The 22,490-nt window shown below is 43.4% G+C and overlaps 1 protein-coding gene across 4 annotated transcripts in view; it reads right to left on the bottom strand.

Annotated features, from left to right (window-relative positions):
- Positions 1-22,490, bottom strand: part of LOC143335896 (unconventional myosin-VI) — a 115,007-nt gene that overhangs the window by 50,253 nt on the left and 42,264 nt on the right. For all 4 annotated transcript variants that reach the window (XM_076755563.1, XM_076755566.1, XM_076755567.1 and 1 more), the window contains exons 12-15: positions 19,821-19,965; positions 4,437-4,594; positions 3,607-3,698; positions 2,203-2,275 (exon numbers count right to left, since the gene is read on the bottom strand). In XM_076755563.1, coding sequence (XP_076611678.1) covers positions 2,203-2,275; positions 3,607-3,698; positions 4,437-4,594; positions 19,821-19,965 — 468 coding nt within the window. The remainder of the gene's footprint in view (positions 1-2,202; positions 2,276-3,606; positions 3,699-4,436; positions 4,595-19,820; positions 19,966-22,490) is intronic.

Raw genomic sequence — 22,490 nt, 5'->3', positions numbered from 1 at the left:
CGCCGCGGATTCAGCTCTGACCGGCAGCCAGACTTTCAGCTGAAAGCCCCGCAGACATCCTTTCATCCCTTCATCCCTTCATCCCCCCATCTACCCCCTCCACCTGCTCCCAGTCACAAGGACTGTGACCAACTTCCATGAAGAAAACTGAATGAATACATGAGTGCATGGATGAATGAATTCAAGGTGATGTCAGCTAAAAGTAAACTGAATGGATGACTGAGTGAATGAATCAAATTCAATGACCAATATTCTGAAAGCTGCAATAATAATGAATTAGTTAAATGAATGAGTGAATGCAATTTAAATAGCGCTTGAAGAGGTGAAAAAATAATTATTTAATACATGAATGAGTGAAAAAATGAACATAAAGCTCATCAATGAGAACGAAGAATGAATGAAAGAATGAATGAATGAACACCTGATGAACAATATTCTATCATTATGATTCATTCTATTAAACAATACTCATCTATGATGAATGAATGAATGCCAAAATGAATGCATGAATAATTCTTGAAACATATGAACCCTCTTTGACTTTGATGGACGTCTTGTGAACCTTCATTCATGAGATTTTCCATCAGTTTCTGATGTTTGTTTTCATTTCTACGCACAAATCTAATTTTCTGCTCCATCGAGTGTGATCTTAATGTTCTCTGGTTTTTGTGTGGACAGAGCAGCTCCTGTTTCCCCGACACACGACAGGAACCCAAACAAACAAACAAATAAACAAACCCATTAGTGATGTACAGTTTGGAGGCAGTGATCGAGCTCATGGTAAACTGTCCGCCAGCCGCTGCCTCCCTCCAGCTGACTCCGCTGTAGTTAAGCATCTAACACTGATGCTATTTCACAGAGCTGGACATCAGCGAAAACATAATTAACCTCCTTCACATCTAATCACCTCACATCCATCTCCCTCCCTTTTCCTGGAATAATGAAGACGTATCTCAGTCTGGAGAGAAGATCACATGCTCTGGGGCTTCGTCGCTTGGCCTCTTCGTTTCATCTGCCCATGAAACAGCGCAGAGGCTCCGGGGTCAAACTGTGGAGAGGCAGCTCTCACAAAACCGAGGGCTTGGAGCCAGGACCGCATTAAGGCCGACAGGAAGCAGCGTGCCGCCGCTCGTGGCTCGTAAACACGACTGCTTGCACCAGTAGAAGAAGAAAATTACCAACATGGACTCTACAAAGCACAACCAGCAGCAGCAGCAGCAGCAGCAGCAGCAGCAGCAGCAGCAGCAGCAGCAGCAGCAGCAGCAGCAGCAGCAGCAGCAGCAGCAGCAGCAGCAGCAGCAGCAGCAGCAGACATCCAAAACCATCCAAACAAGAAGTGACAGATCAGGTCTGTGACCAGAAACAGAGCTAACACAAAGTCAGTGAGTCGTCCCAAATTAAGAACTTCAAGTCCCCCAATGAAGGAAAGTCGCAAGTCGATATCAACAAGTCCAAAGTCAGGAAAGGAAAGACACAAGTCAAACCCCACAGCAAGAAAGGTACGTCCAAGTCAAGACAGGAAAGCTCCTCGTTCACGAAGTATTATCATATACTCTGAATATACGCTGAATATACACCTCAACCATCAGTCAGGTCACTCTGGAGGTGGTTTAAAGCAAATTAACCCCAATCTGTACTGAATATTCACACCTAGCTGTTTCTGAGTTTGACGGCTATCTAATTCCCCAAAAAAGCATGAAGTGAGTAGAGATGGGCTCTAATTCTCTCCCATTCGTTACTCGGAGAGTCCTTCCTTCTGCACGGCACTGTTTCTCCTTTTCTTCTGCACACGGCAGCCGTGGCACCGCTCACTAGACTCAAGCCAAGGAGAAACGTCCCTTGTACAAATGCAATGTCTTCCCAGTCAGTTGAAAGCCTCGAGACATTTCAAGCACCATCTGGATATCTGAAAGGAAAGCTGCACTGCTGACAGCACCAGTGTTATCTAAAGTATCCAAACTACAGTGTCTGAATGGGAATCTGTTCAGTTAAGGAGGCCCAGTTTTTGTCTTGTGAGTCCTCTTGTGTACATTCTGTTCTACGCGTGGGTAAAAAAAAAAATCAAACATCACTTATGCAGAGGAAAAATATTCAACAGATTTACAGAGAAACACCCTGAACCCAGCGGCACAGATATGAAAGGTGATCAGATGCCCTGAATGCACCGTCATGAACGCAGAGCGATGAGCGGCGTCTTCATACCTATGCAGTCCTGATTGTCGACATAGTGAACCTCGTTGACTCCGAGCCCCTCCCTCTGGTACAGCTCTTGCTCCTGGAATGCAAACGAGATATTTCTAATGAGAATCCATAACGATATTCGCAGCGTGTACGGCATTTGTGTAATGAGGACGGGGACGACGCTGTGGTTCTGCCTGGAGGGCGTTCCAGCTCCCTCACAAATGGCACTTCCACCAGGCTTTCTGCTATTACACTTTCATGCAAAATGAACATCTTAAGGTTAAGGCTTTCATACTGGATGCCGCTAACAGATGTTCGGGTGCCAATGTCTCCGTATGCAAATGAGCAGTTTTAAGGTCAAATGAGACATCTAACATTTGGGATATCTAACATTTGTGACAAAATTAAAGTCAAACCGATCGGAAATATGCTTTAAGTTGTCCTCTTCTGAGCGAGTGTTAATGATGCTGCGGTTCAAAGGAGCCTTTCTACAAAGTCCAAACAGATACGGCTTCAGTTCTGCAGACAGATCAGATGACTGTATTTTGCTATTGATCCAAAACTTTGGTTTCTGCGATTGGGCGACGATCACACCATTGCACAGCAGCGACACCGGGGACCTCTGCGTTGTCAGCTGGAGAGCTTTTCTGTCACAATTTACTTTGTTAAAACACTGCTCCAGTAAACCACAATAAACCATTACGGAGGCTGCAGCTTTCCAAGGTCAACGACTGCTCGGCGTTGGTGGAGGTTTGAGAACTCAAGTGCCTTCTAGTTCATTATATGACGACCTTGACTTACAAAAAAAAATTATATATCAAGCATCATTATTTTCCAAACAGAAATGTGGTGTTTTGGAACATTGTAGTTTGCACAGCTTTAGCTTTCATGCCAGCTGTTGCTAATGGCTGTTTGGGTGCTGCAGATTCACCCGGAAATAAGACGCAGACGTGGTGTCAGAAAGTTTACTGAAAGCAGCATCAAACTTTCTATATCATGTTTCTACCGCGGTTTGCGACCTAAGAGGTGGGATGTGATCAGGATGTGATCAGCCAGGTTTTTCCTCCTTTGTTTAAATAGACAGTAATCATCATAAAGCATCTTTCAAAAGGGAAAAATCATGTTTTCGAATGAAACTCTCAAAGTTCAGGTTTTATGTTCTGATGTGTCTGGGCTTTGGAAAATCCCTACTTTAATTCAGGAACGAGACATCTGTAATTTGAAAATACGACACCTACTCTTAGAAAATAAGCACTTACAAGAGAGAAGCACCTCTATCAAGGTATAAATCAAAGTCCTGAGTCATTCCAAGACGTTTGCTTTGATTTGCTGCTGTCTGTACGCACTGGCTAATGGCTCTGAGGTGGCTGATGGAGTATTTTTTGCAGATTTTCAGAGTGAAACCCGCAGAACGTCGGCTCTCACCTCCTTCAGGATGCGTTCATTGAAGAACTGCTGCAGTTTCTCGTTACAGTAGTTGATGCAGAACTGCTCGAAGCTGTTGTGTTCAAAGTACTCTGCAAAAAAACAGTAATAGAAGCAAACAGTCAAGGATGCTGCATCACAATCAAAGAGCGTCAGGCAGGAGACACTATTTGAGGAAATCACACACTGTATAGATGTTGTTTTGATGTTAGTACAGTGTGTGCCAGTGCAAAAGGAGAACAAATGTAAAACAGTGTGTGTTTGTAATAAGGACTGTGAGACAAACTCAGATCTGTTGCACTTGCAAACTAATGGAAGCAAAACCAATCTGTGTGATAGTCCATTTGAACTCTTCGAAGGAATTTAATTAAAGGTAATAAGTGTATTTTTTGGTGAAATGGAAGCTCTCACTACATTGACATGTACGATTCCAGTGAGTAAAGTCCAGTGAGAAACATGCTGTCTTCACTTAGAGACTATTTTTCCTGGACTGATGGAGAGCTTCGTCACACGGTGCAATGTCACCAACTCAGTGTCTGACCAAATGTATTACATGGTCACAGCCTGCCTTCTGGTCCAGAGTTATGGTGCTGAACAGAAAAGTGTTTCTGCACAACATGATGATGTCACAGTGAAGCTGACCTTTGACCCCTTGGATATAAAGTGTCATGACTTCATCATATTGTCCTACGAGACAGTTGTGACCAGAATTCGATGAATCCTTTCAGATGTATCCGGATCAGCCCGGACACAGACACTCAGGATCGTCTCGGGACATCTCAAACTTTTTCAGATGTTATTGTCGATGAGAGGTTTTGACGGATACTAACCAAAGCCAGCGATGTCCAGGACGCCGATGAAGTTGGCGGAGGAGTCGAAGGGGAAGCACTGGTTGACCCTGGTCACCACGTGGTCGAACAGGCGGCTGTACACGGCCTTTGCCAGGGCGTCCCGAGCGTTGTTAGCCTGCTCCACTTTGAGTGGCACTCTGGCAAAGACACACAGGGACAAAAGGGCAAAAATTATGTATCGTGTCCTGAGTGTTCAGGGTGTTTAAATCCTTAAATCCTCGGGTTCCAGGTTCCATCCCCTGAATGAAAACAACCAATCAGAGCCAGCTGACTGCTGAATCTCATTCCCAGGACATCAGACGCCAACGCTTCGGGTCCAGTGGCCAATCCAAAGCATCGGTACTGAGACTCCACTACCATCTTTCTCCAGAACCACCTACTGCACCTTTAGAGTGTTAATGATTTGCTCCCACTCCACACGGTTCACTGGTGATACAGAAAGTTTCAGTTACTACTCCAAAAGTGTCTCAGCTTAAGTTGAACCACTTGACTGAGTTGAAGGGTCAATTAAAGTTAAAGCACCCGGAGGAGTTAAAGTGTCACTCGAAGGTGAAGTGCTGAACGGGGCTGGAGTGTCAGCTGAAGTATAAGCAAATGAAAACAAAATAATCTAAGCTTAAAGGTCAATTTAGCAGCTTTTAGGAGCACAAGAGATACTGAACGGGAGGAACAGTCGAAAGCTGGAACTGTTGGAGGACCACTGAGCTTAGATCATTGTTTTACACAGACAGCAGTGTTGCTAAAGGTGAAGACAGTGTTATCATGCACACTGAAATGCCAGCAGCCAAAAATGCCAAACATTCACTCGTTCCAGCGTTTCAAATGTGATGATTTGCTGCTTTTTATTTGGTCACCTTCCTGTAAAATCTTCGGGTTTTGGACAGCTTGAAAAAACAATCTGATTTGAATTTTACGGATGGGACAATTAAAAAAAAGGTCAACAGTACATCTGTTAAAAACTCATTTTATTGTAGCTGCAGACACAATCTGCTTGGTCAAAAAGTATTACAGCTCGATATGTTGCCCTCTCAATCACTAGGTCATAAAAAGGCCATTAAAAGCCAGTAAAGGCGATGCACCTCTGACCTCAGCACTCTCTCATGCTGCTGTTGTCCTTCACGTTGCTAACTTAAGAACTGATGTGTATTCTGCTGTTAAACACATTGAGCTAATTGCCTAAAATAATAAGCGTGGACATAAATCTGCCTCTGAGAGCAAAGTGAGTCTAATTATTCACCTGCAGACCAACATTCAGCTTAAACGAACAGGGTTTGCCTGACTTTCCAAGCAGATAATTGTGTTATTGACAGACAGAGAAAGAGAGATTGGGTGTGAGGTAGCGGCCATAAAACGGTGACAGAAACCATAACCGGCAGCGAGCGCTGTGGAGGTATCGTAATTGCTTCTGACTGTGTGTGAGTGTACGGTTCAATAGCAGTAGACAAAAGGAGCGACCCGATCGCAGGGGCCACATAAAATGCACCGCATTAATCTGCTGCGAGGGTGACGTTTCTGCACAGGCTTTACCTTTGGATTTCACTTCAGTGCACTCAAGGACACATCGGGAAATAACTCCACGCGAGTGGCACTCAGAGGCTCCCAAAGCTCCGAATAACAACTTCCAAAATCCACCTCCCTCCCCTCTCTCGTCCGCAAATTATCTCCTCTGCACATACTTTTTTAAGCCACATGCAACATCACGGGGAATACTGACGCCTGATCCCTGCAGGTGCCTCGGTGGTATTTTTCAAACACATTATGCTGTGATGGGACAACCTACTGCGCGAAGGGCAGAGCCCCCAGAGCTGCAATCTGCAATTTACTGCTACACCTTCACTCTGAGTGAATTCCAATCAGAATTACTATGTGCTGTAGATACACATACGGCACGGTTTAAATTAAAGCGCATACATAAACAAGGCTTTAACAGCTGTGTTTACCTGCCACTAACCTTCAGCCATGTGAATAAGCTTCAGCGCCTTCAAGCTAATGAATGATTGTGGGAAATTTTCCATTAACATGCTGCATTTGTGCCTGAAAGACAAATCTGATGGCTGAATCGTGTCTTTAGTTTGGCCTCAACTTTTTGTTCTCTTTGGTTTGGTGTGTTGTTCCTGTACTTTAAATATCTATAGATATATCTTCTTTCAAAAATGGATTTGATTCACTTCCTGGCTTCGGCATCCCACCCTGAACTCGAGCTCATTGTCAGGAGCATGATATTCCTGTTTAAACTGAGCGCTGATTTTTTTTAAGGGTGCTGCTCAAAATGATTCCTAAAACACATAAAATCACACATGCACCTTTAAAATGATCATGTCCATGTCAACACTTACATCGCTGCATTTTAATGTGAGAAACTTCGCTCTGGACCTCGGACACAGTTTCATTAAAAAATCTTTAATAAGCGCAAGTTCGACTTCCAGCCTTTCAGCTCTCAAACCCTCCATCTGTTTAAGCAGATCATGACATAACTACACCTCGAGATGAGTTACGTGGTCAAACTCTGTCACCTGTTTTCAAGACATTCCCTTAGACTTCTCGGACTATGATTCCCACATAGCAAAGATTACATGTCACAGAGAGTTAAAGCTCTGGGAACTATAACAACATTTAAAAACAAAAGAAAAAGAGCTTCAGCAGCTCAGCAAAGCGACAACCACAGAGTGCACCCACCAACACTCCCACAGCTCCTCACCTTCACCCCTGCCCTCTGTCCACTACCTGCCATGTTTAATTCATGCCGCCGGCTCCTCCGAGCTGCAGCGCCGCAGCCAGAGGTTTTAATACTGCGGTGAGACCCTCTCATTTAAAAACCAAGAGGTCTAAATGCCAGGGCAGCATAATGTCAGAACACTAATCGTACAAGTAGTCTAATATGTATTCCCTATGAGCCTCTGCACCGTGAATGTTTTTCCCTCTCTCACAGTGTAATTACTGACGCCGCTTTGTGTAGAAACTGCGCTCTCCGAAGACGCCTGCTGGTCTGCAGCTGCTTCCTGGCTCCAGAGGCCACATGGGAAAAAAAACTGATTTTAAAACAGTCTTTTTGGTCGTCAGAGGAATGTCCTGACATTAGCTGAGAGATACTTGAGGGTTGTGTTAAAATATTTGGATTCTGTTCTGCGGCACTACATTACATTGCACTGAGCCATCACTCATTCATGCAGACATTTAGGCCTACCTCCACCTGAGCGTGACGGCTTCCTCGCTGAACTGCTACGCTGCTACTGCCAGCTCCATCTTTCTACACTGAGTCCGCCAGACGACGGCCATCAATAACGATGATGATGTTATTTTTGTTTGCCCTCACTCAGAGAGAGAGAGAGAGAGAGAGAGAGAGAGAGAGAGAGAGAGAGAGAGAGCGGAAGACGAAACTGCCCTTCACCTGATATTCTTTCATGTCTGTGGCGTATTCTACAGATACAGGCATTAAAGCTGTAGTGAAAGGCTGCTATGATGCTGATATGACTATCAACAGATCATTTTCACAGTCTATTTTAGCTGAGAGCCGCGCGCGTCACACGGGGAAAAAATAGGCGATACTCTGAATATCTCAGATGACGCGCAGTGTGTCAATCTACAGGTTGAAACTAGCACATACATCACGACTGAACCAGCTCTTCCTCTCTGTTTCTGCCCTCTGAACACAGTGAGAGAGAATTTTTTGACACTCAGAAAATGAACTTTTTGAAAACACTCTCTGGAGAGGAAAAAACTCTGAGTATGACTCCCATGTGTTTTAGTGCATATGTGGAAAACTGCACTTTTGGAAGGTGCAGGAAAGTCAAAATGAAAACTTTCTGTCACCTGTAATATTCTGTGACTCATTTTAAATGTCAGCACAGTGCAGGTGTCGCACTGATCATTGCTGCCATCATGTAGACTTCTCCAGTACAAATTGTCCTTGACGCTGACTGGCAACCACTACAGTATGTCCAGCAAGGACACAATGGGACAGACTGTGATGCAAATAATTTATCAATTATTTGTTACAGCCAGTGCAGAAATGCTTGCACTTGTATGACTATATACAAATATCTCAAATTAACTCAAGGCAAGGTAAAGTTATAATATGAATGACTAGTTATCACTAATGCTAACAGAGACACTTAGCTAACTAGCCATTTTAGCTGGCTAGTGAGCTTATGAATGTCAATGCCATTCTATGCTAGCGATAAAGCTAACAGCTACATAACGCTTCAGATTAACAGAATAAACTAAACACTAGTCCAAATACTCATAAACAACAACTGAATAAGTGACTTAGATTTAGCTTCACGAACAAAAAACACTCTGAAAAGTAGAGGTGGCTACCTAAGGAATACCAGCAACTTCAACAAGCAGCAACATCAGCACAATTGAGGATGAAAGCCCCATTTGCAAAGGAGGTCCTAATTTTAGGTGACCACAAATATGCCCAACAGTATGTATGTCCAGCCTAAATGCAATTACAGTCTGGCCTTTTTAACAATTATCATTACACATGTTGTTGGAAAATATCTACATCCCAAAATACTGAGAGTAGTAATAGCAGTAGTAGCGGTAGTATTAGCGGTAGCAGTAGCATTAGCACACAAATTTTCCTGTGACTGCTTTCCCCTGCTTTAACTCGTTGTATATATTTTGTATTTCACAATATCAGTTGCTCTAATCAGAATTTACTGACTTTGCTCTTATTTTGCCAGAAAATGGGGTCTCTTATTAGCTAGCTTGGCGGTTAGCCAGCAGTTAGCATTGACATGACTCAGCATTTTCCGCCTGCAAATGTGTTTTTTTTCTACTTTTCTAAATCGTTAATTATCTCACAATCCCTCAGATTTACAACTAGTCTGGCAATGATAGATAGAAGTTGGGGCTTTAAGGTGGAAAACGAGCCGAAAATCTGAATTCAGGAGAGTGCTGGGTGAAATTTAGAGCAGGGTTTAGGCTGAGGCCACAGAAGTTTCTGCAGGTTTGTTTAATGGCACGTCTGGCTGCCAGGTTGACGGACTAATCCCCCTTTGACTCTCACAGGCTGTTAACCGCTGACCTCGCCCGGCTGGGTCGCCATGATTGGCATCTCCCATTTTCTGCACTCATTCTTTCCCTCCGTCCCTCGCTGTGTTGAGATTACACTCACGTTACTCTTCCCTGTTCTGAGTTTAAGTACGGTACAACCCTGCCTGTCTGGACCCATAATCTCCCTGCTGTCACTCTCTTCCTGTCTTTTCGTCACTTATCCTTCATGCTACCTGATGCTCGTCACTCTCTGTCTCTTTCACTCTACTCGATTTTCCTTCCCTCCAGAACTTGATTTTCTTCCCATCATCTCATCTTTGCTTCACACAAAAACGCTCTCTTCCTCTTAAAGTCAAGTAACTTCACTCTCCTTTTACCGAAAGACGAAATACGAAACTCCATCCGGCTGCAGGATGGCTTTAATATGAACCATGCCTTTCACATTACACATAGCAATCCATTGTTATTATAGAAATATCAGCCATAGCCGCTTTAAGGAATGACTGTGGTTGATTAAGTTTCCCAGTTTCTAAATTAAACTTTGTTTTAAAGTTTGACATTTCACTAAAATGTCAATTATCGTATGTCAACTCTGTGATTATTCCAAAGATTGGCTGATGGATTTTGTTGCTTCTCTCCATCTGTCATATATGTGACGCTCACGACTGAATGTTTTTCTGGTGCTAATTTCATTTTTTGTGTTTTCTGTTGAAGCAGGAGGAGGCCTGTGAAGGTGGGTGGCAGTAATATGCTGATAAGTCATCGCTTAAATACAAAACACTCACAATACAAATATCTATTTCTCATGTGTTCCTAATCCAAAGCAGAGACATGGATCCATCAAAATCAGCTAAACTGCTTGCACTGCTAATCTATATTGTTATTTTCAAGGGAAAACCAAAGAAATGGGAGAGAAAAAAGCAAAATGTGGATTAGATATGGATGTGGAGACTGTAAACCGCAGAGAAAGCTGCCAAATTCAGCTCAGCTGTGGCTCAGAGCTGAAACCTGATGAACTGCACAAGGAAATAACTCTCACTTGTGACACACAATAGAGAAAAGCAACAAATCTTCACATTTGAGACACTGGAAGAGAAGAATATTCAACGTGTTTGCTTCATACATGTCTTACATGATTAACCAAGGTAGTGCAAACAACACAATGTCGGGTGGACACTCATAAAAAGTAGCTGAGATACGGGAATGTAGCTGGGATGTGCTAACTGAAGGAACAAATGTCGTATAATTGGTGATTTTCTGGAGAGTAGATGTGTTGGGAAATAAATACACTGTGGTGACACCGCTGGGTTCAGGGATTACATAGAAAACAATGTCTGTATGTTCTGAAGAACATCATACGCTGCTACGCTCCGTATGACCTCATCAACACGAAGTGACCCTGACTGGATTGGCCCACCATTGTAATGTGTGTCCACAAGTGTTACTTCATTAAACTCTCCCTCGAGGACGCTGCCACAACCCAACCGCACAAGTTCAAGTCAGTCTGCTGTTAATGACTGCCTCAGTGCAAACTGAGCAGCTCTGTATGTGATCTGTGGCCACACAGGAAAATAACTGATCTTGTTGACTAGAGTGAAGTGTCTTCTAACTTCTTCACAACAAAAACAGACTAACTGAGGCTCATTTATCCTTAAAAGCATCAAAGGTTCCTGACAGCACTGGTGTTGAGTCACTTTGTTGACTCGCAATTAGGTGACTCAGGCTTGAGTGCTTCTACAGCTTCATTATGCATTTAGTGAGCGATTTCTTTGATTTATTCTGAGCTGTCATCTTGCAATTACATTCTTTTAGCCTGAGTAATGATGACCTGACGCGACTGTTCAACTAAGGAATGAGACACTTTTCATCCATTTAGAAACAATCAGAGTGCAGCATTATGTGCGTGAGAACAGTCAACATATCAAGCACACTTGATGGAAGGTAGACCATATAGTTAAAGGACCAGTATGAGGGGTTTAGTGGCATCTAGTGTAGAAACTGTATTGTAGTGTAGAAACATGGTGGTGCAACATGGCGGACTCCATGGAAGAGGACCCGTTTCCTCCGTACCTATAAAGAGCTCATTCTGAGGTAATGAAAACACACAAGTCTTACTTTCAGGTGATTACACTGCAATGAAAAGATAATTATTAATATTATATTGTATTTCAGCCAATAGATCGTCCTCAATCCTATACACCGGACCTTTAAGGTTAAGGTAATCGTCAAAGTCCAAGAGAACATGTCGGATTGTGACGGGATGGGAAGCCCGGTTTCCTGGATACAAGCCCAACCAGCACCCTGACCTTCACACCACTGACTTTCACGTCAGTACAAAAGGACAGATTACTTCCTGTACTGGCACCGAACATTGGCGCTGGAAGTAAATCATAGGCTGCAAAAACGTCCGAGATACCGAGCTGGACTGGACTGTTTGTAACAGTGATGCAATGACACGGTGTCCTTTCTCTGATGCAACCGGTGACTAGAAATAAAAATATGAAACAGATTTTTTCAACTTTCTACTGTTTCCATTCTGATTTTCTTGAAAATAAGTACAAAAGGAGTACAAAAACTCATTTACCTGGATTTCTCTCGTAGTTTTTAATGAGTATTGTAGCTGAAAAGGCTGATTTTAAAGCAGCTTTTGCAAAACATTAAACTAAACTAAGACGTCAATGGCCTCTTCAAGGACATTTCTGTCAGCAGCTGTTTGCCCGACAGGACTGACTTTTACAAGGAAAACTGCTTAAACTTGCAAAAGTGTTTGTGCGATGAGTTCCATAAAGATAAATTATTTCAGGACTCTCTTAGTATTTCCAAAATAACCAGAGGCATTTCAATCAGTAGCCTCTGGCCAGGATTTTAAACTCTCTCTGAATTTGGTCTATAAGGTTATCTCAGTTCATCGTTTCGTTTTAGGTTGAGGACAATAAGAAGTGGTTCCATTTTGGTAACTTTTTAGAAAAGCATATTTTGAGTTAGACCTCTGATTCGCAGCGATGAGCTGAATATGTGATAAATCCTGGAGTTTCTGTCAGATATGATCCAGTATTGATTCTTAAATTCCCAAGATTGGCTCTGGTATTTATTCCTTTTTATCAGTGTACATTTGGGCTAAATGTTATAAGCAGACTGCAGTTAACCTGTTTTTAAAGGTGCAGCTCATTTGTAAAATGTCAACAGAGGCAAAAAGGGTTTTTTCAGTCAAAACTGAACTTTTATAACAGCTGCTTACTAGTGGAAGAAAAAGACATTGAAAATCAAGGATAAATGCTGAGAAACACTTCGATGTGAAATTAAATCTTCAAGAACTGAATCAAATCTGGAGATTAGCGTCATTAACCAGCAACTCCTTCCCTCTTCAGCTTCTCCTCTTCCTCGCCTCCATTCTCCTCCACTAAACGTGTTTGCATGCACACAAAGAAACCAGATTACTTGGGGAAATGAAGTTACACAATCATATCACACAACACGTTCACTGGCATGTAAACACACTCTCTCACACACACACACACACACACACACACACACACACACACACACAGTTTCAATTTGCTTTACTGTCATGGCACATAATCCGATTTCTCCAAAGTATGTGGAGCAGAAAATAATACACAAATAAAAGAAACAAAAATACAAATATCAGATTTTAATTCTCTCTCTCTAAATCTACTCTTCCTCCCACGCTCTCTCTCTCTCTTCCTTCCCCCTTCTCTCTGGCCGTCTCTCGCCCTCTCTCAGAGCCGTCTGCACTCTCGCTTACATAAGCCAGACAAATAAATAACCAGCTTAGGTGGCGCAGCCAGCTGGCAGGCGTCCAACCTGCCACCTCTCTTAAATTCACCTACTGGTCTCATTTTATCCACTTCCACCAAAGCGATAATCTGTGAAATTTGCATATAAATAAATAACCGTATGGATCAGACTGTGTCACCACTGCCTTCTTGCTATAATGCAACACTGACTCAACCTTTATCCAGTTCGGGAAAGCTTCTGCATCTGCTGCTCTAAATACTGGTGGAAGAAATTCTCTCTGAAAATAATGTTTTATGTGTTTAGTCGGTTTGGATTATGATGACAGCCACCGTCGACGGTGTCACAAAGAATCGAGAGCCGGCTGCAGAAACGTCTTTCACAGCTCAATGAAAAGGATGCCACTGTCCCATCTATGCGCTTTGATTGACAGGTGGTCCGGACAGCGATGTATGCTTTCATATGATGTAAAGAAAGTCATCCAGCAAAGAAAGAAGTGCAGTTAACGAACATCTGAATCAAATCCAGATGAACTCCACGTGTCCAGGTGTTGAGAAGATCGACTGCATATGTGAATAAAGCCTACTGATAAATGTCCTCAGGTGATGTCACTCGAGGCGGCGTCAGTTGAAGACTGTGAAACTACCCCAAATCTGTTGGTGTGGAGTTTGAAGAACGTCTGTAGCTGCTCCTCGTTCATTAGCTTCCGATAGCATCACATACCTGAATTTCCTGACTGAACTATCAGCGGTTGAGTTGCATTGTGGGTAACGTGGGCAGCATGTAACTAGAGGGCTTGCAATTAAAGTTATCATCTACGAATAATGCGTGAATATTCCCAAGTCAGTTTATGCCAAAATAGGCTAACACAAACTCCATATTTAACTCACACATTTCCCAAAATGTTGAGCGATTCCTTTAACTTTTCAGACAGCTGACAGAGACGTCTTTCATTCAGACATCGGCATGAACACTTATTAGAGCTGACTGGATGAACTCATCACTCTCTGGACTCTCGTCGTCTTCACTTCAATCCGGAGAAACACGCCGTCACCAAACTTCTCCAAATCCTCATCAAAATATCCTTAAAATCTCACAGGTTGACTTTTGAACCTCTTCAGTCATGAACAGACCTACTTTTATCGTCACATTATGTTCTTCCTATCAACAGCTGAAAAAGCCATCCAACTGAATTACAACAAGTACCACTAATAGCACTACTGTCTGAATATTACGACTGCATTTCCCATAAAACTCGTAGTTTTATCGTGCAGCCTCCTCAGCCCTCCTCCTCTCTGAAGGGGATGAACTTGTTGGAAACCATTTTTCCATCCCTCCAACCATCTGCCGCCACCAGAAAGTCTGCTGCCTCCTTGTGCAAAGAGGATCTTTCGCTTTCTCAGTCTAAAGGTTTTTCTTTTTGGCTTTAATGGAGAGAATAAACATGTTGGAAGTGTTTTTTTTCCCCATCAGCTTTTCATTCCCTCCACCATCTGCCGCCAGCAGAGAGGCTGAAAGCCTTGGCTCTGTTTGCTCTGAAAGAACAGCGCCCTCTTCGGGTCATAAGTCAAAAAAGCACTACAGCAGATTTTCCTCCACATCAAACTTGGTGATCTTGATATAAAAGGAGTAGAGGATTTCAGAAGGCACTCTCCAACCCGTAACAGGGTCATCTATCAGCAGTCAAACACCCAGAGGTGATAAACTACACACTACTTAACTTGTTACTCCTCCCAGTAATGGTTTTCTGTTGGTTTTCCTGCAATTATACCAAATCACAGTGATACCAATGTACAGCTGTAGGACATTTAATCTGGGAGAAGAAGCTGAATAAATGCAGTAAGCAGAGGGATAAAGTGTCACCGGCATCTGTCAGACACATGTCCCTTCACAGAGAGTGTAACTGACAGGCAGGGCAGCGTCAATGACACTCAGAGAGACGGACAAAGACAGGAAGCAGCTTTTAATTCATCTGCCCCGGCTCCTCTCTCCACAGATGAGAGAGGAGAAATAAACATTAGCGTGGGAGGCTTGAAATTGAAGCGAGTGGCTTGGCATTCAGATGGTGTGTGCCGGGGCCGAGCTGCCAGCAAAACAGTTAGAGGCTTTACAGCTTTGCAGGCTAACTGCAGACAGGGACCGGGCTTGAGGGGGCTGTCACTCTGTCTGTCTATATGTGTGCATATGTGTATATATATGACAAGGGCTTAGTAGGTTAGCTCGATGCTAACACATAATGGGAAATCCCATTGATGCGCTACGGAAAATTAGCATTGTGAGATATTATCTGAATAGAGTCCTACTCTGTATTCTGTCAAAACTTATAAACTAGCCAAACTAGTCATATTAGCCAGACGTTGGTCAGTTTGTGTATTTATTAGAGATAAATCTTGTTTTTCTGTAGCTCTTTCATTCAGACGTGTCCTCTCTTAAACTGCTCAGGTGGGCCACAGTAAACCCTGTTAACAGCCTCCTGGGTGGTCTGGATATGAGCGTCATATCATTTTCTCATCACTGCCTGGTGGTGTGTGGCTGTGTCTCTACCCTCCCGTCTCATCTTCTTCATCGCTCTGAGGATTAAGTTATTAGCTGTACTGAACTCTCCGTGAAAGAGCAACGCAATCTGATGCGGGTTTGTTTAGGTGTCCTTTCGTTCCAGCTATGAGCCCAAGGTACCTTCTAATACCTGAAGCTCTCCCTTGGGGTCGAGTACTGAGCCGTAAAAATGGTCTAATACTCAGCCCAGCTCCTCCTCCTCCTCCGTAACGCTTCACAGGTTCACATTTATCTTCTTAAGCTGGAGCTGATCGGTGAAGCTGTGAATGGCCCGAGCTGCCTGTCTGCCTGTTGATGCTTCATTTCTTGCCCTCAACTTTGTTTACGTCTTTATCTGCCACCAAGTCACGCTGGTGTCCACCTCGTTTAAAGTTGATCCCCTCACAAACATCAGCGCTTTCAACTTTAGCCTTTTTTTTTTTTACGGGATCCTTCAGCTGCAGTTACTGAACAGAGATGGTGGAAATATTTAAATCAAGAGTTTAAATCAACAGTTTAACGAGATGAAGAGTCTGCAGCCCCGCAAGCGGCTCCGTGAGGCTGCACCGTACGAGCTAAATGCTAACATATCGACAATGTCAGCGGTAATGTGCTGAGTTGGTTGTCTGGTTGGAAGACAGACAGTAAGACAATTTATTATCTATAACTGCAACAATTGGCCATTGGGTCAAGAGGAAAAGTTGTTTTCTCGTCGATGAAACAGATGGACATGATTTTCAGATTGTCTGAAAAAAGCCGTTAGATGATGCGAGAAGCACTAACTTCAAAGCATACTGTGCTCTCCAAGCCTCTAGATGGCGCACATCAGCCTGCAGGTGGTGCAGATTGGACTGGAGACTGCGGGTGTGCTCGTGCTACTGACAGTCTTAAATTAATAAACGCATTAAATTAAAAGCTTGAACTCATTTCCAAAAGCCTGATGCCTCGATTGGAAACAAAAACATAGCATGACGCGAGGTAAAGGACTCTAAATCAAACCCTGGGGGATCAAATCCACATCAAATGCGACCTCCTTTTCCACAAACACACATCAGTGACTGTGTGAAGTTGCAGCGGGAGGAGAGCGCCATGTGTGCTCCAACATACTAAGTGTCCCATTTAATCTAACACAGCAAATGTAAATTAGGCCTCTCACAGTTTAGCATGTGGCGCGATCAGTAACTGGACAGAATTTCAATGCATGTAAACAAGATGTGCAGCCGGGCGGTGCAGAAACCAGCTCTTGTTTTAATCCCTCCTGGACAGAAGACCAAAGGATCACAAACACTTTGCATCTAGCATACGAATCACATATACAAAGTGTTCGAAATATAAATATCTTATGAGAGAGCTGATATAAATGCGCCAACGAACAGCACACAAACTGAAACCTGCCATGTTTACCGCCCCACACGTCCTCCCGCCTTTTATTTATCTCGCCTTTCTAAATAGGAGCCATTGATAATATTAGAGGACGATGTTTTCTATCAGCGTAATTTGTGATCCCTTTCAAGCTGCAGAAGCCCATGAAGGTCACCCTCAGCGAAAAAGAGCCTGTAAACAGGAATTCCCTCCTTTTCAGAGGAGCTGGGGACAAAAAAAAAAAAGCAAACGAGACACAAAGATTTGTGGGTATTTTGACTACTTGTACTACATTTTCTGCTATAAATTATCTTTGTTTATTGCAGAGGATCTGTGAAGGAGCACTGTTTACAATAAGTACATGTAAGGAGCTTTGGATTTCAGAGTTCATTTTGTTGTTTGGTGGTGTGTAATAACTCAGAAACACTCAGAGATACCAGATGTACAAAAGTGGAATTACCACACAAATGCTGAACCAAAGCAGCCGCCCCAAAGTTTCCTCAGAGTCACCAGCCGAGCGAAACAAAGGGGAAACATCAATAAAGCTCACACAAAACCCAACTGAGCACGAGCTGCAGAGCTCACTACCAAAACTGCTCGACTGAGATCCCGAAATGTGGATATGAAGCATTTTAAAAAACTGAAAGCATGCCAACACATGCCAGTCTCAGAACTTTGTCTCCACTTTCCCTGTAATTTCAAAGCTTTTCAAGGCAATTTTAGACATTTGTGTGAAACTCTGCCATGACTATGTTCAAAAATGTGCTTCACGGTGACCTTCACCTTTGACCTTAGACCGCCAAATTCTGATCAGTTCATCCTCGTGTCCAAGTGGACTTTAGTGCCAAAGCTGAAGAAATTCCCTCTAGATGTTCATAGAATGGACGTCCAAACTGCCACAGCTGCCGCCGGCATGGAGGCATAAAAACACCTTCTTCATCAATAGCAGCGGTGGATATGTTTCAGATTGAATGCGACAGTCACACCGCCTTCACTGCGTTGTCACACATCCGTCTAGGAAACGACTCACTGCAGCAGAAGAAGGTGCGTCGACAGTGTGCCTTCTAAACGTGAACAGAAACCTTCCAGCGAACTAATTTCAGCATCCAGACGCTTCGCTGGAAGTCCAGATGGCTGACCACTTCACTCATAATAACTGTTGGCAAAAACATTCAGATTTGATCCGGCGGTTATGTGCGGATGTCTTTCTGGACAATAAGACGGGGAGACGAGCAGGCCAGCTGCTGGAGCTCCGACAGGCCGCTAACCAGCTCTGCAGCCGCTCCTGGGAGCCTCGTTTCAGTTTACTGTATATTCTGATGTCAGCTGGAGGGAGCGAGTCTCTCCCTGGACAGAGATAACAAGACCAGCAATACATCAACCATCTGCTCTATCAGCATGTGTGAATGCCTCCTTGTGCTTATATGCAGCCCTGTTGATCAGTGTGAGACTGCAGTGGCTCCCAGCCTGAGGAGCAGGACTCCTCCAAGGGGCACAACGTTATTCTGAGAGGTCACGAGGTGTTTACGGTGAAGTAAAAACAATCTGCTGCACAAAATTCAATCAGTCTTTTTCGAACATTTCTCAATTCTTTGGGTTCTTCTTGAAATGTGTCTCGTCCCAAGGTCCATTTAGCAGCTGCTCTGGAGCCATCGTGTCACAGTCTTTTCCAGCTGTCATGGAATAGGTCGTTTGCAGCCTTATGACTTTAAATTCAGATGGAGGGCAGGAAGTTTTATTGTCCTGTGGACGAACCGAGCAGCAAGCATCCAGTGCTACGGGGTGAATGATGACGTTTACGTTACGGTTGTTTGCTTGGTAAACGACTCACAAAGGTCCATTGAAAGGCCACTAAAGACGCAGATCGTAGCTAAACAAGACGTTAGACAGGGTATGTTCACATTAGTTAATGTTACATCATTTCTACCATTAGCGACTCAGCTCCTCCTGACCGCAGACAAGCCATTTTTTCTGACATTTTTCAGTCAATTTTTTGCATTTTTCACCCTTATGTACAAACAACACTTGGTCCTCAATAAAAGCTCCTCATGGTTTCTCACTTTGATTGACTTGAGCAAGCGTAAACAACGCAAACATCGGCATTTTGAGCATGTTGTAGTGCTTCCTATTCAGAAAATCACTTCCTGCCCTCCATCTGCAGTTTGCTGCTGTTGCTCTGTGACGGTTGGATGTGGAAGTATGTGAGTGCTCCTGCTGCCCCCATGTGGCCAAAAAATCAGTTGTTACAGGTTTCAGAACTTTTCGTTCGTTTCCTGACAAGCTGAGATTGAAAGTTGGATCGCCTTGAAGTGGTACAAATTAATCAATCTAAGACAGTTACCAGATGAAATCACAACTGATGGACATTTGTGTAACCTGGGATTAACACACACAAACAGACATAACAAGCCCCTTGAATTCAATGGCTGGCACCTCTGCTCTACTCTACATGTGCATGTGAATCAACAGAGTCCAGGAATTACTTCTGCTGTGATCCTGATGTAAAGACAGTAAAGCTGCAGGTGATCAGACGACTGGACGACGTCACACAACCAACAAATCAACACAGTAAAAAAGTGCTTAATACAAATAGCTGATGAGAAGCTTACACTTCCAAACACACTTATTTCTGGCAGCACAGAGCCTAAAAGAACAGATACTAATGTTAAAATCTGAATGTGCATGTGTGCATAAAAGCAGGCCTCTTACTTGATGACTGTTCCTTTGGCGCCCCCTGCTGTTGTGAGCATGACCCTGGTGGTGAGGCTGACCCTCAGGTCCTCCTCCTCCAGGCCCAGCAGCTCTGCACAGTGCTCCAGCGTCTGACTCGACTGGTTCTTGATGGTGCAGCCACCTGGAAGACAAGGAGAAGGGCAAACATCAGCCCCGGGCATCGGAACTAAGAGGCAAGGTGAGGTCCGAGGAGACAAGAGCCTGCGGGTTAGTTTAGGTATAACTTTCAGGAACCAATCAAAGGACATCTTTGCTGGGAAATCCAGCGTTTCCCTAATGTGCACATTTGGGAAATAAGGAAAAATTTATGAATCAAAGTTCCTCATGTGTTCTTAAAACTGAGCTGAGATTAAATCAGTGCGTATGAATGTTTCATGAGCGAGGACGATTGTCTTGCACTGTCCATGGCTTTAAGTCAAGTCGTGCCAGTTTTATTTATGTAGTCCAATCACAAGTTTGCTTCAGGGGACTTCACCGTTTGTGCAGCATACAACACCCTCAACGGCTGACCTTCCATTCGAACCCTTTCGCAGGTAAAAACACGAAAGGAACCTGAGGAAGAGCAACAGACGTCTCATCTCCCAAATGAACTGATGTCATCTGATGTTTAGTTTGCAGCGAACATCTTTGAGTTATCGCTGAGGTTATATTCTCAATACAGTCTCCTTCCACATACCATAAACACACAAGTCAAGCAGGTCACAGAGAACTCAAAGGGTGAAAGTGACCAGGTCATCTCTCTCTGATCGATGCCGGAATAAACCCTGCTAACGACATGCCAAAGGATTAAGTGGGTGTAAATTATGAATGAAACAATCCTTTAAGTCCCCCGCATCTCTGTAACAACTTGCACTTCCATGATGACAAATTGACAAGCCGGCCTACGTGCGCCCCACTTAAAGGTGAGGGCAATACACAGAGCTCATTATGTATGGAGCGAGCGAGAGCAACACCCACGAGCTGTGAACTGTGCAGGTCCAGGGAGGAATGAACAAAGCCGGAAGAAACTGGGTGGGCTGAGAGTGGAAGGCAGTGGAGCTGACACACAGGGAGCTCTATTCAAAGCGTGACGTGAAAGAGAGGGTTTTTCATACGGAAGTTTGTCATGACAGCTAGAGGGCTACAGCAGCTGATGAAGGGCGTTAAAGATGATAAGAGCTGACATCGCAGATTCATCAGTGTGTAAAAGCTAATTAAACGCACAATCACGACCTTGTTAATGAAGTTCTTCGCCAGGCTGGACAGTAACGTCATCCTGTCATCCCATGGGGTGAAAGCAGATGTGTTTGGGACAGAGCTAATAATTAACGGGGCTAAGAGTTTATCGTTAACGAGACTAATGGAGCTAAAGGTTAAGGGCACTAATACAGCCAGCAAAGTTAACAACTAATGGAACTAATAGCTTGCAGTTAATGAAGCTAATAGAGCTAACAGATCAAAGAGATTACAGTTAATGTCACAAATAGAGCTACCACAGCTAAGAACCAACGGGACTAACAGCATACAGCTAACGAAGCTAAAAGAGTGAACCGCTAATTGAGCTAATAGCTTAAAGTTAATGGCGCAAATAGAGCTACCAGAGCTAAGAACTAATGGGGCTAATAGCTTATACTTAATGAAGCTACTGGAGCTAACAGCTAATTGAGATAACACAGCCAATAATGTTAACACCTATTGGAGCTAATCGCTTACATTTAACAGTGCGAATTGCGCTGAAAGCTACTGGAGCTAATAGCTTACAGTTAACGGAGCTAATAAAGCTACCAGAGCTAACAACTAATGGTGCAAATAGAGCCAGTGGAGCTAAAAGCTAACAGAGCTAATAGTTTACAGTTAATGGAGCTAACTGCTAACGGTTGTAAACACACAGCAGGACTGAGAGGAACATGAGGCATCAGACAGTGAACTGCAATTCAATGTGACAACACAACAAGTTTATAGTAAAAAAAAAAAAATGTACTGAAGTACTTCCGCTAACGCAAATGCTAATACTTTTACTTGTTGTAAAGAAACATTTTGATTTTCGGACAATTTCCATTCACTTTGGGACAGTTTACATGTTGGTGGATTTCATCTGCAAGCAAATTGGTCAAACCTGAACAGCATCTCCAATCAACACCATCTTAAGCTAATCTGTCTAATTCCAAATCTGGGGCAACTCATATTCAAGTAATGACAACTATGTATTAATAAACACCATGGGAGTGTATCTGGGATGTTTAGATCAGTGGGTGAGCAGCCTATAAACCCAGGTGCTGTTTGGTGACAACTCTCCACAGCATTTGGAGGTACTTCTCAGATCAATGCCAACAATCGATAGCTCCTGATAGCTAAGTGAGTTAATATCAAATCAATGCTCAGACTGAAGGGGGACTCAAGTACAAGTACATATTAAAGTAAAGCCAAAGACTGAAGGACTGATTCCTAGTTAATTAAGCTTCATTATCTCCAACTTGTCCTGATAGATTTCTCTGTTTATTTTGAAATAAGTTGAGTCCTGAGGAGAATTGAGCTCTGACTGTCAGATCTGGCCCCCAAGCACCGAAGGTCCAGTGATTAATGGGAAGACAACTCCGACAATGAGCTTTGCCAATTACATACAGATCGGTTTGACCTCTGCATCTACAGCCTGCAATCCAGAGTACG

Source organism: Chaetodon auriga, chromosome 18 (genome assembly GCF_051107435.1).
Source record: "Chaetodon auriga isolate fChaAug3 chromosome 18, fChaAug3.hap1, whole genome shotgun sequence".
NCBI lineage: Eukaryota > Metazoa > Chordata > Actinopteri > Chaetodontiformes > Chaetodontidae > Chaetodon > Chaetodon auriga.
This window is presented reverse-complemented; position numbering and strand designations above follow the sequence as displayed.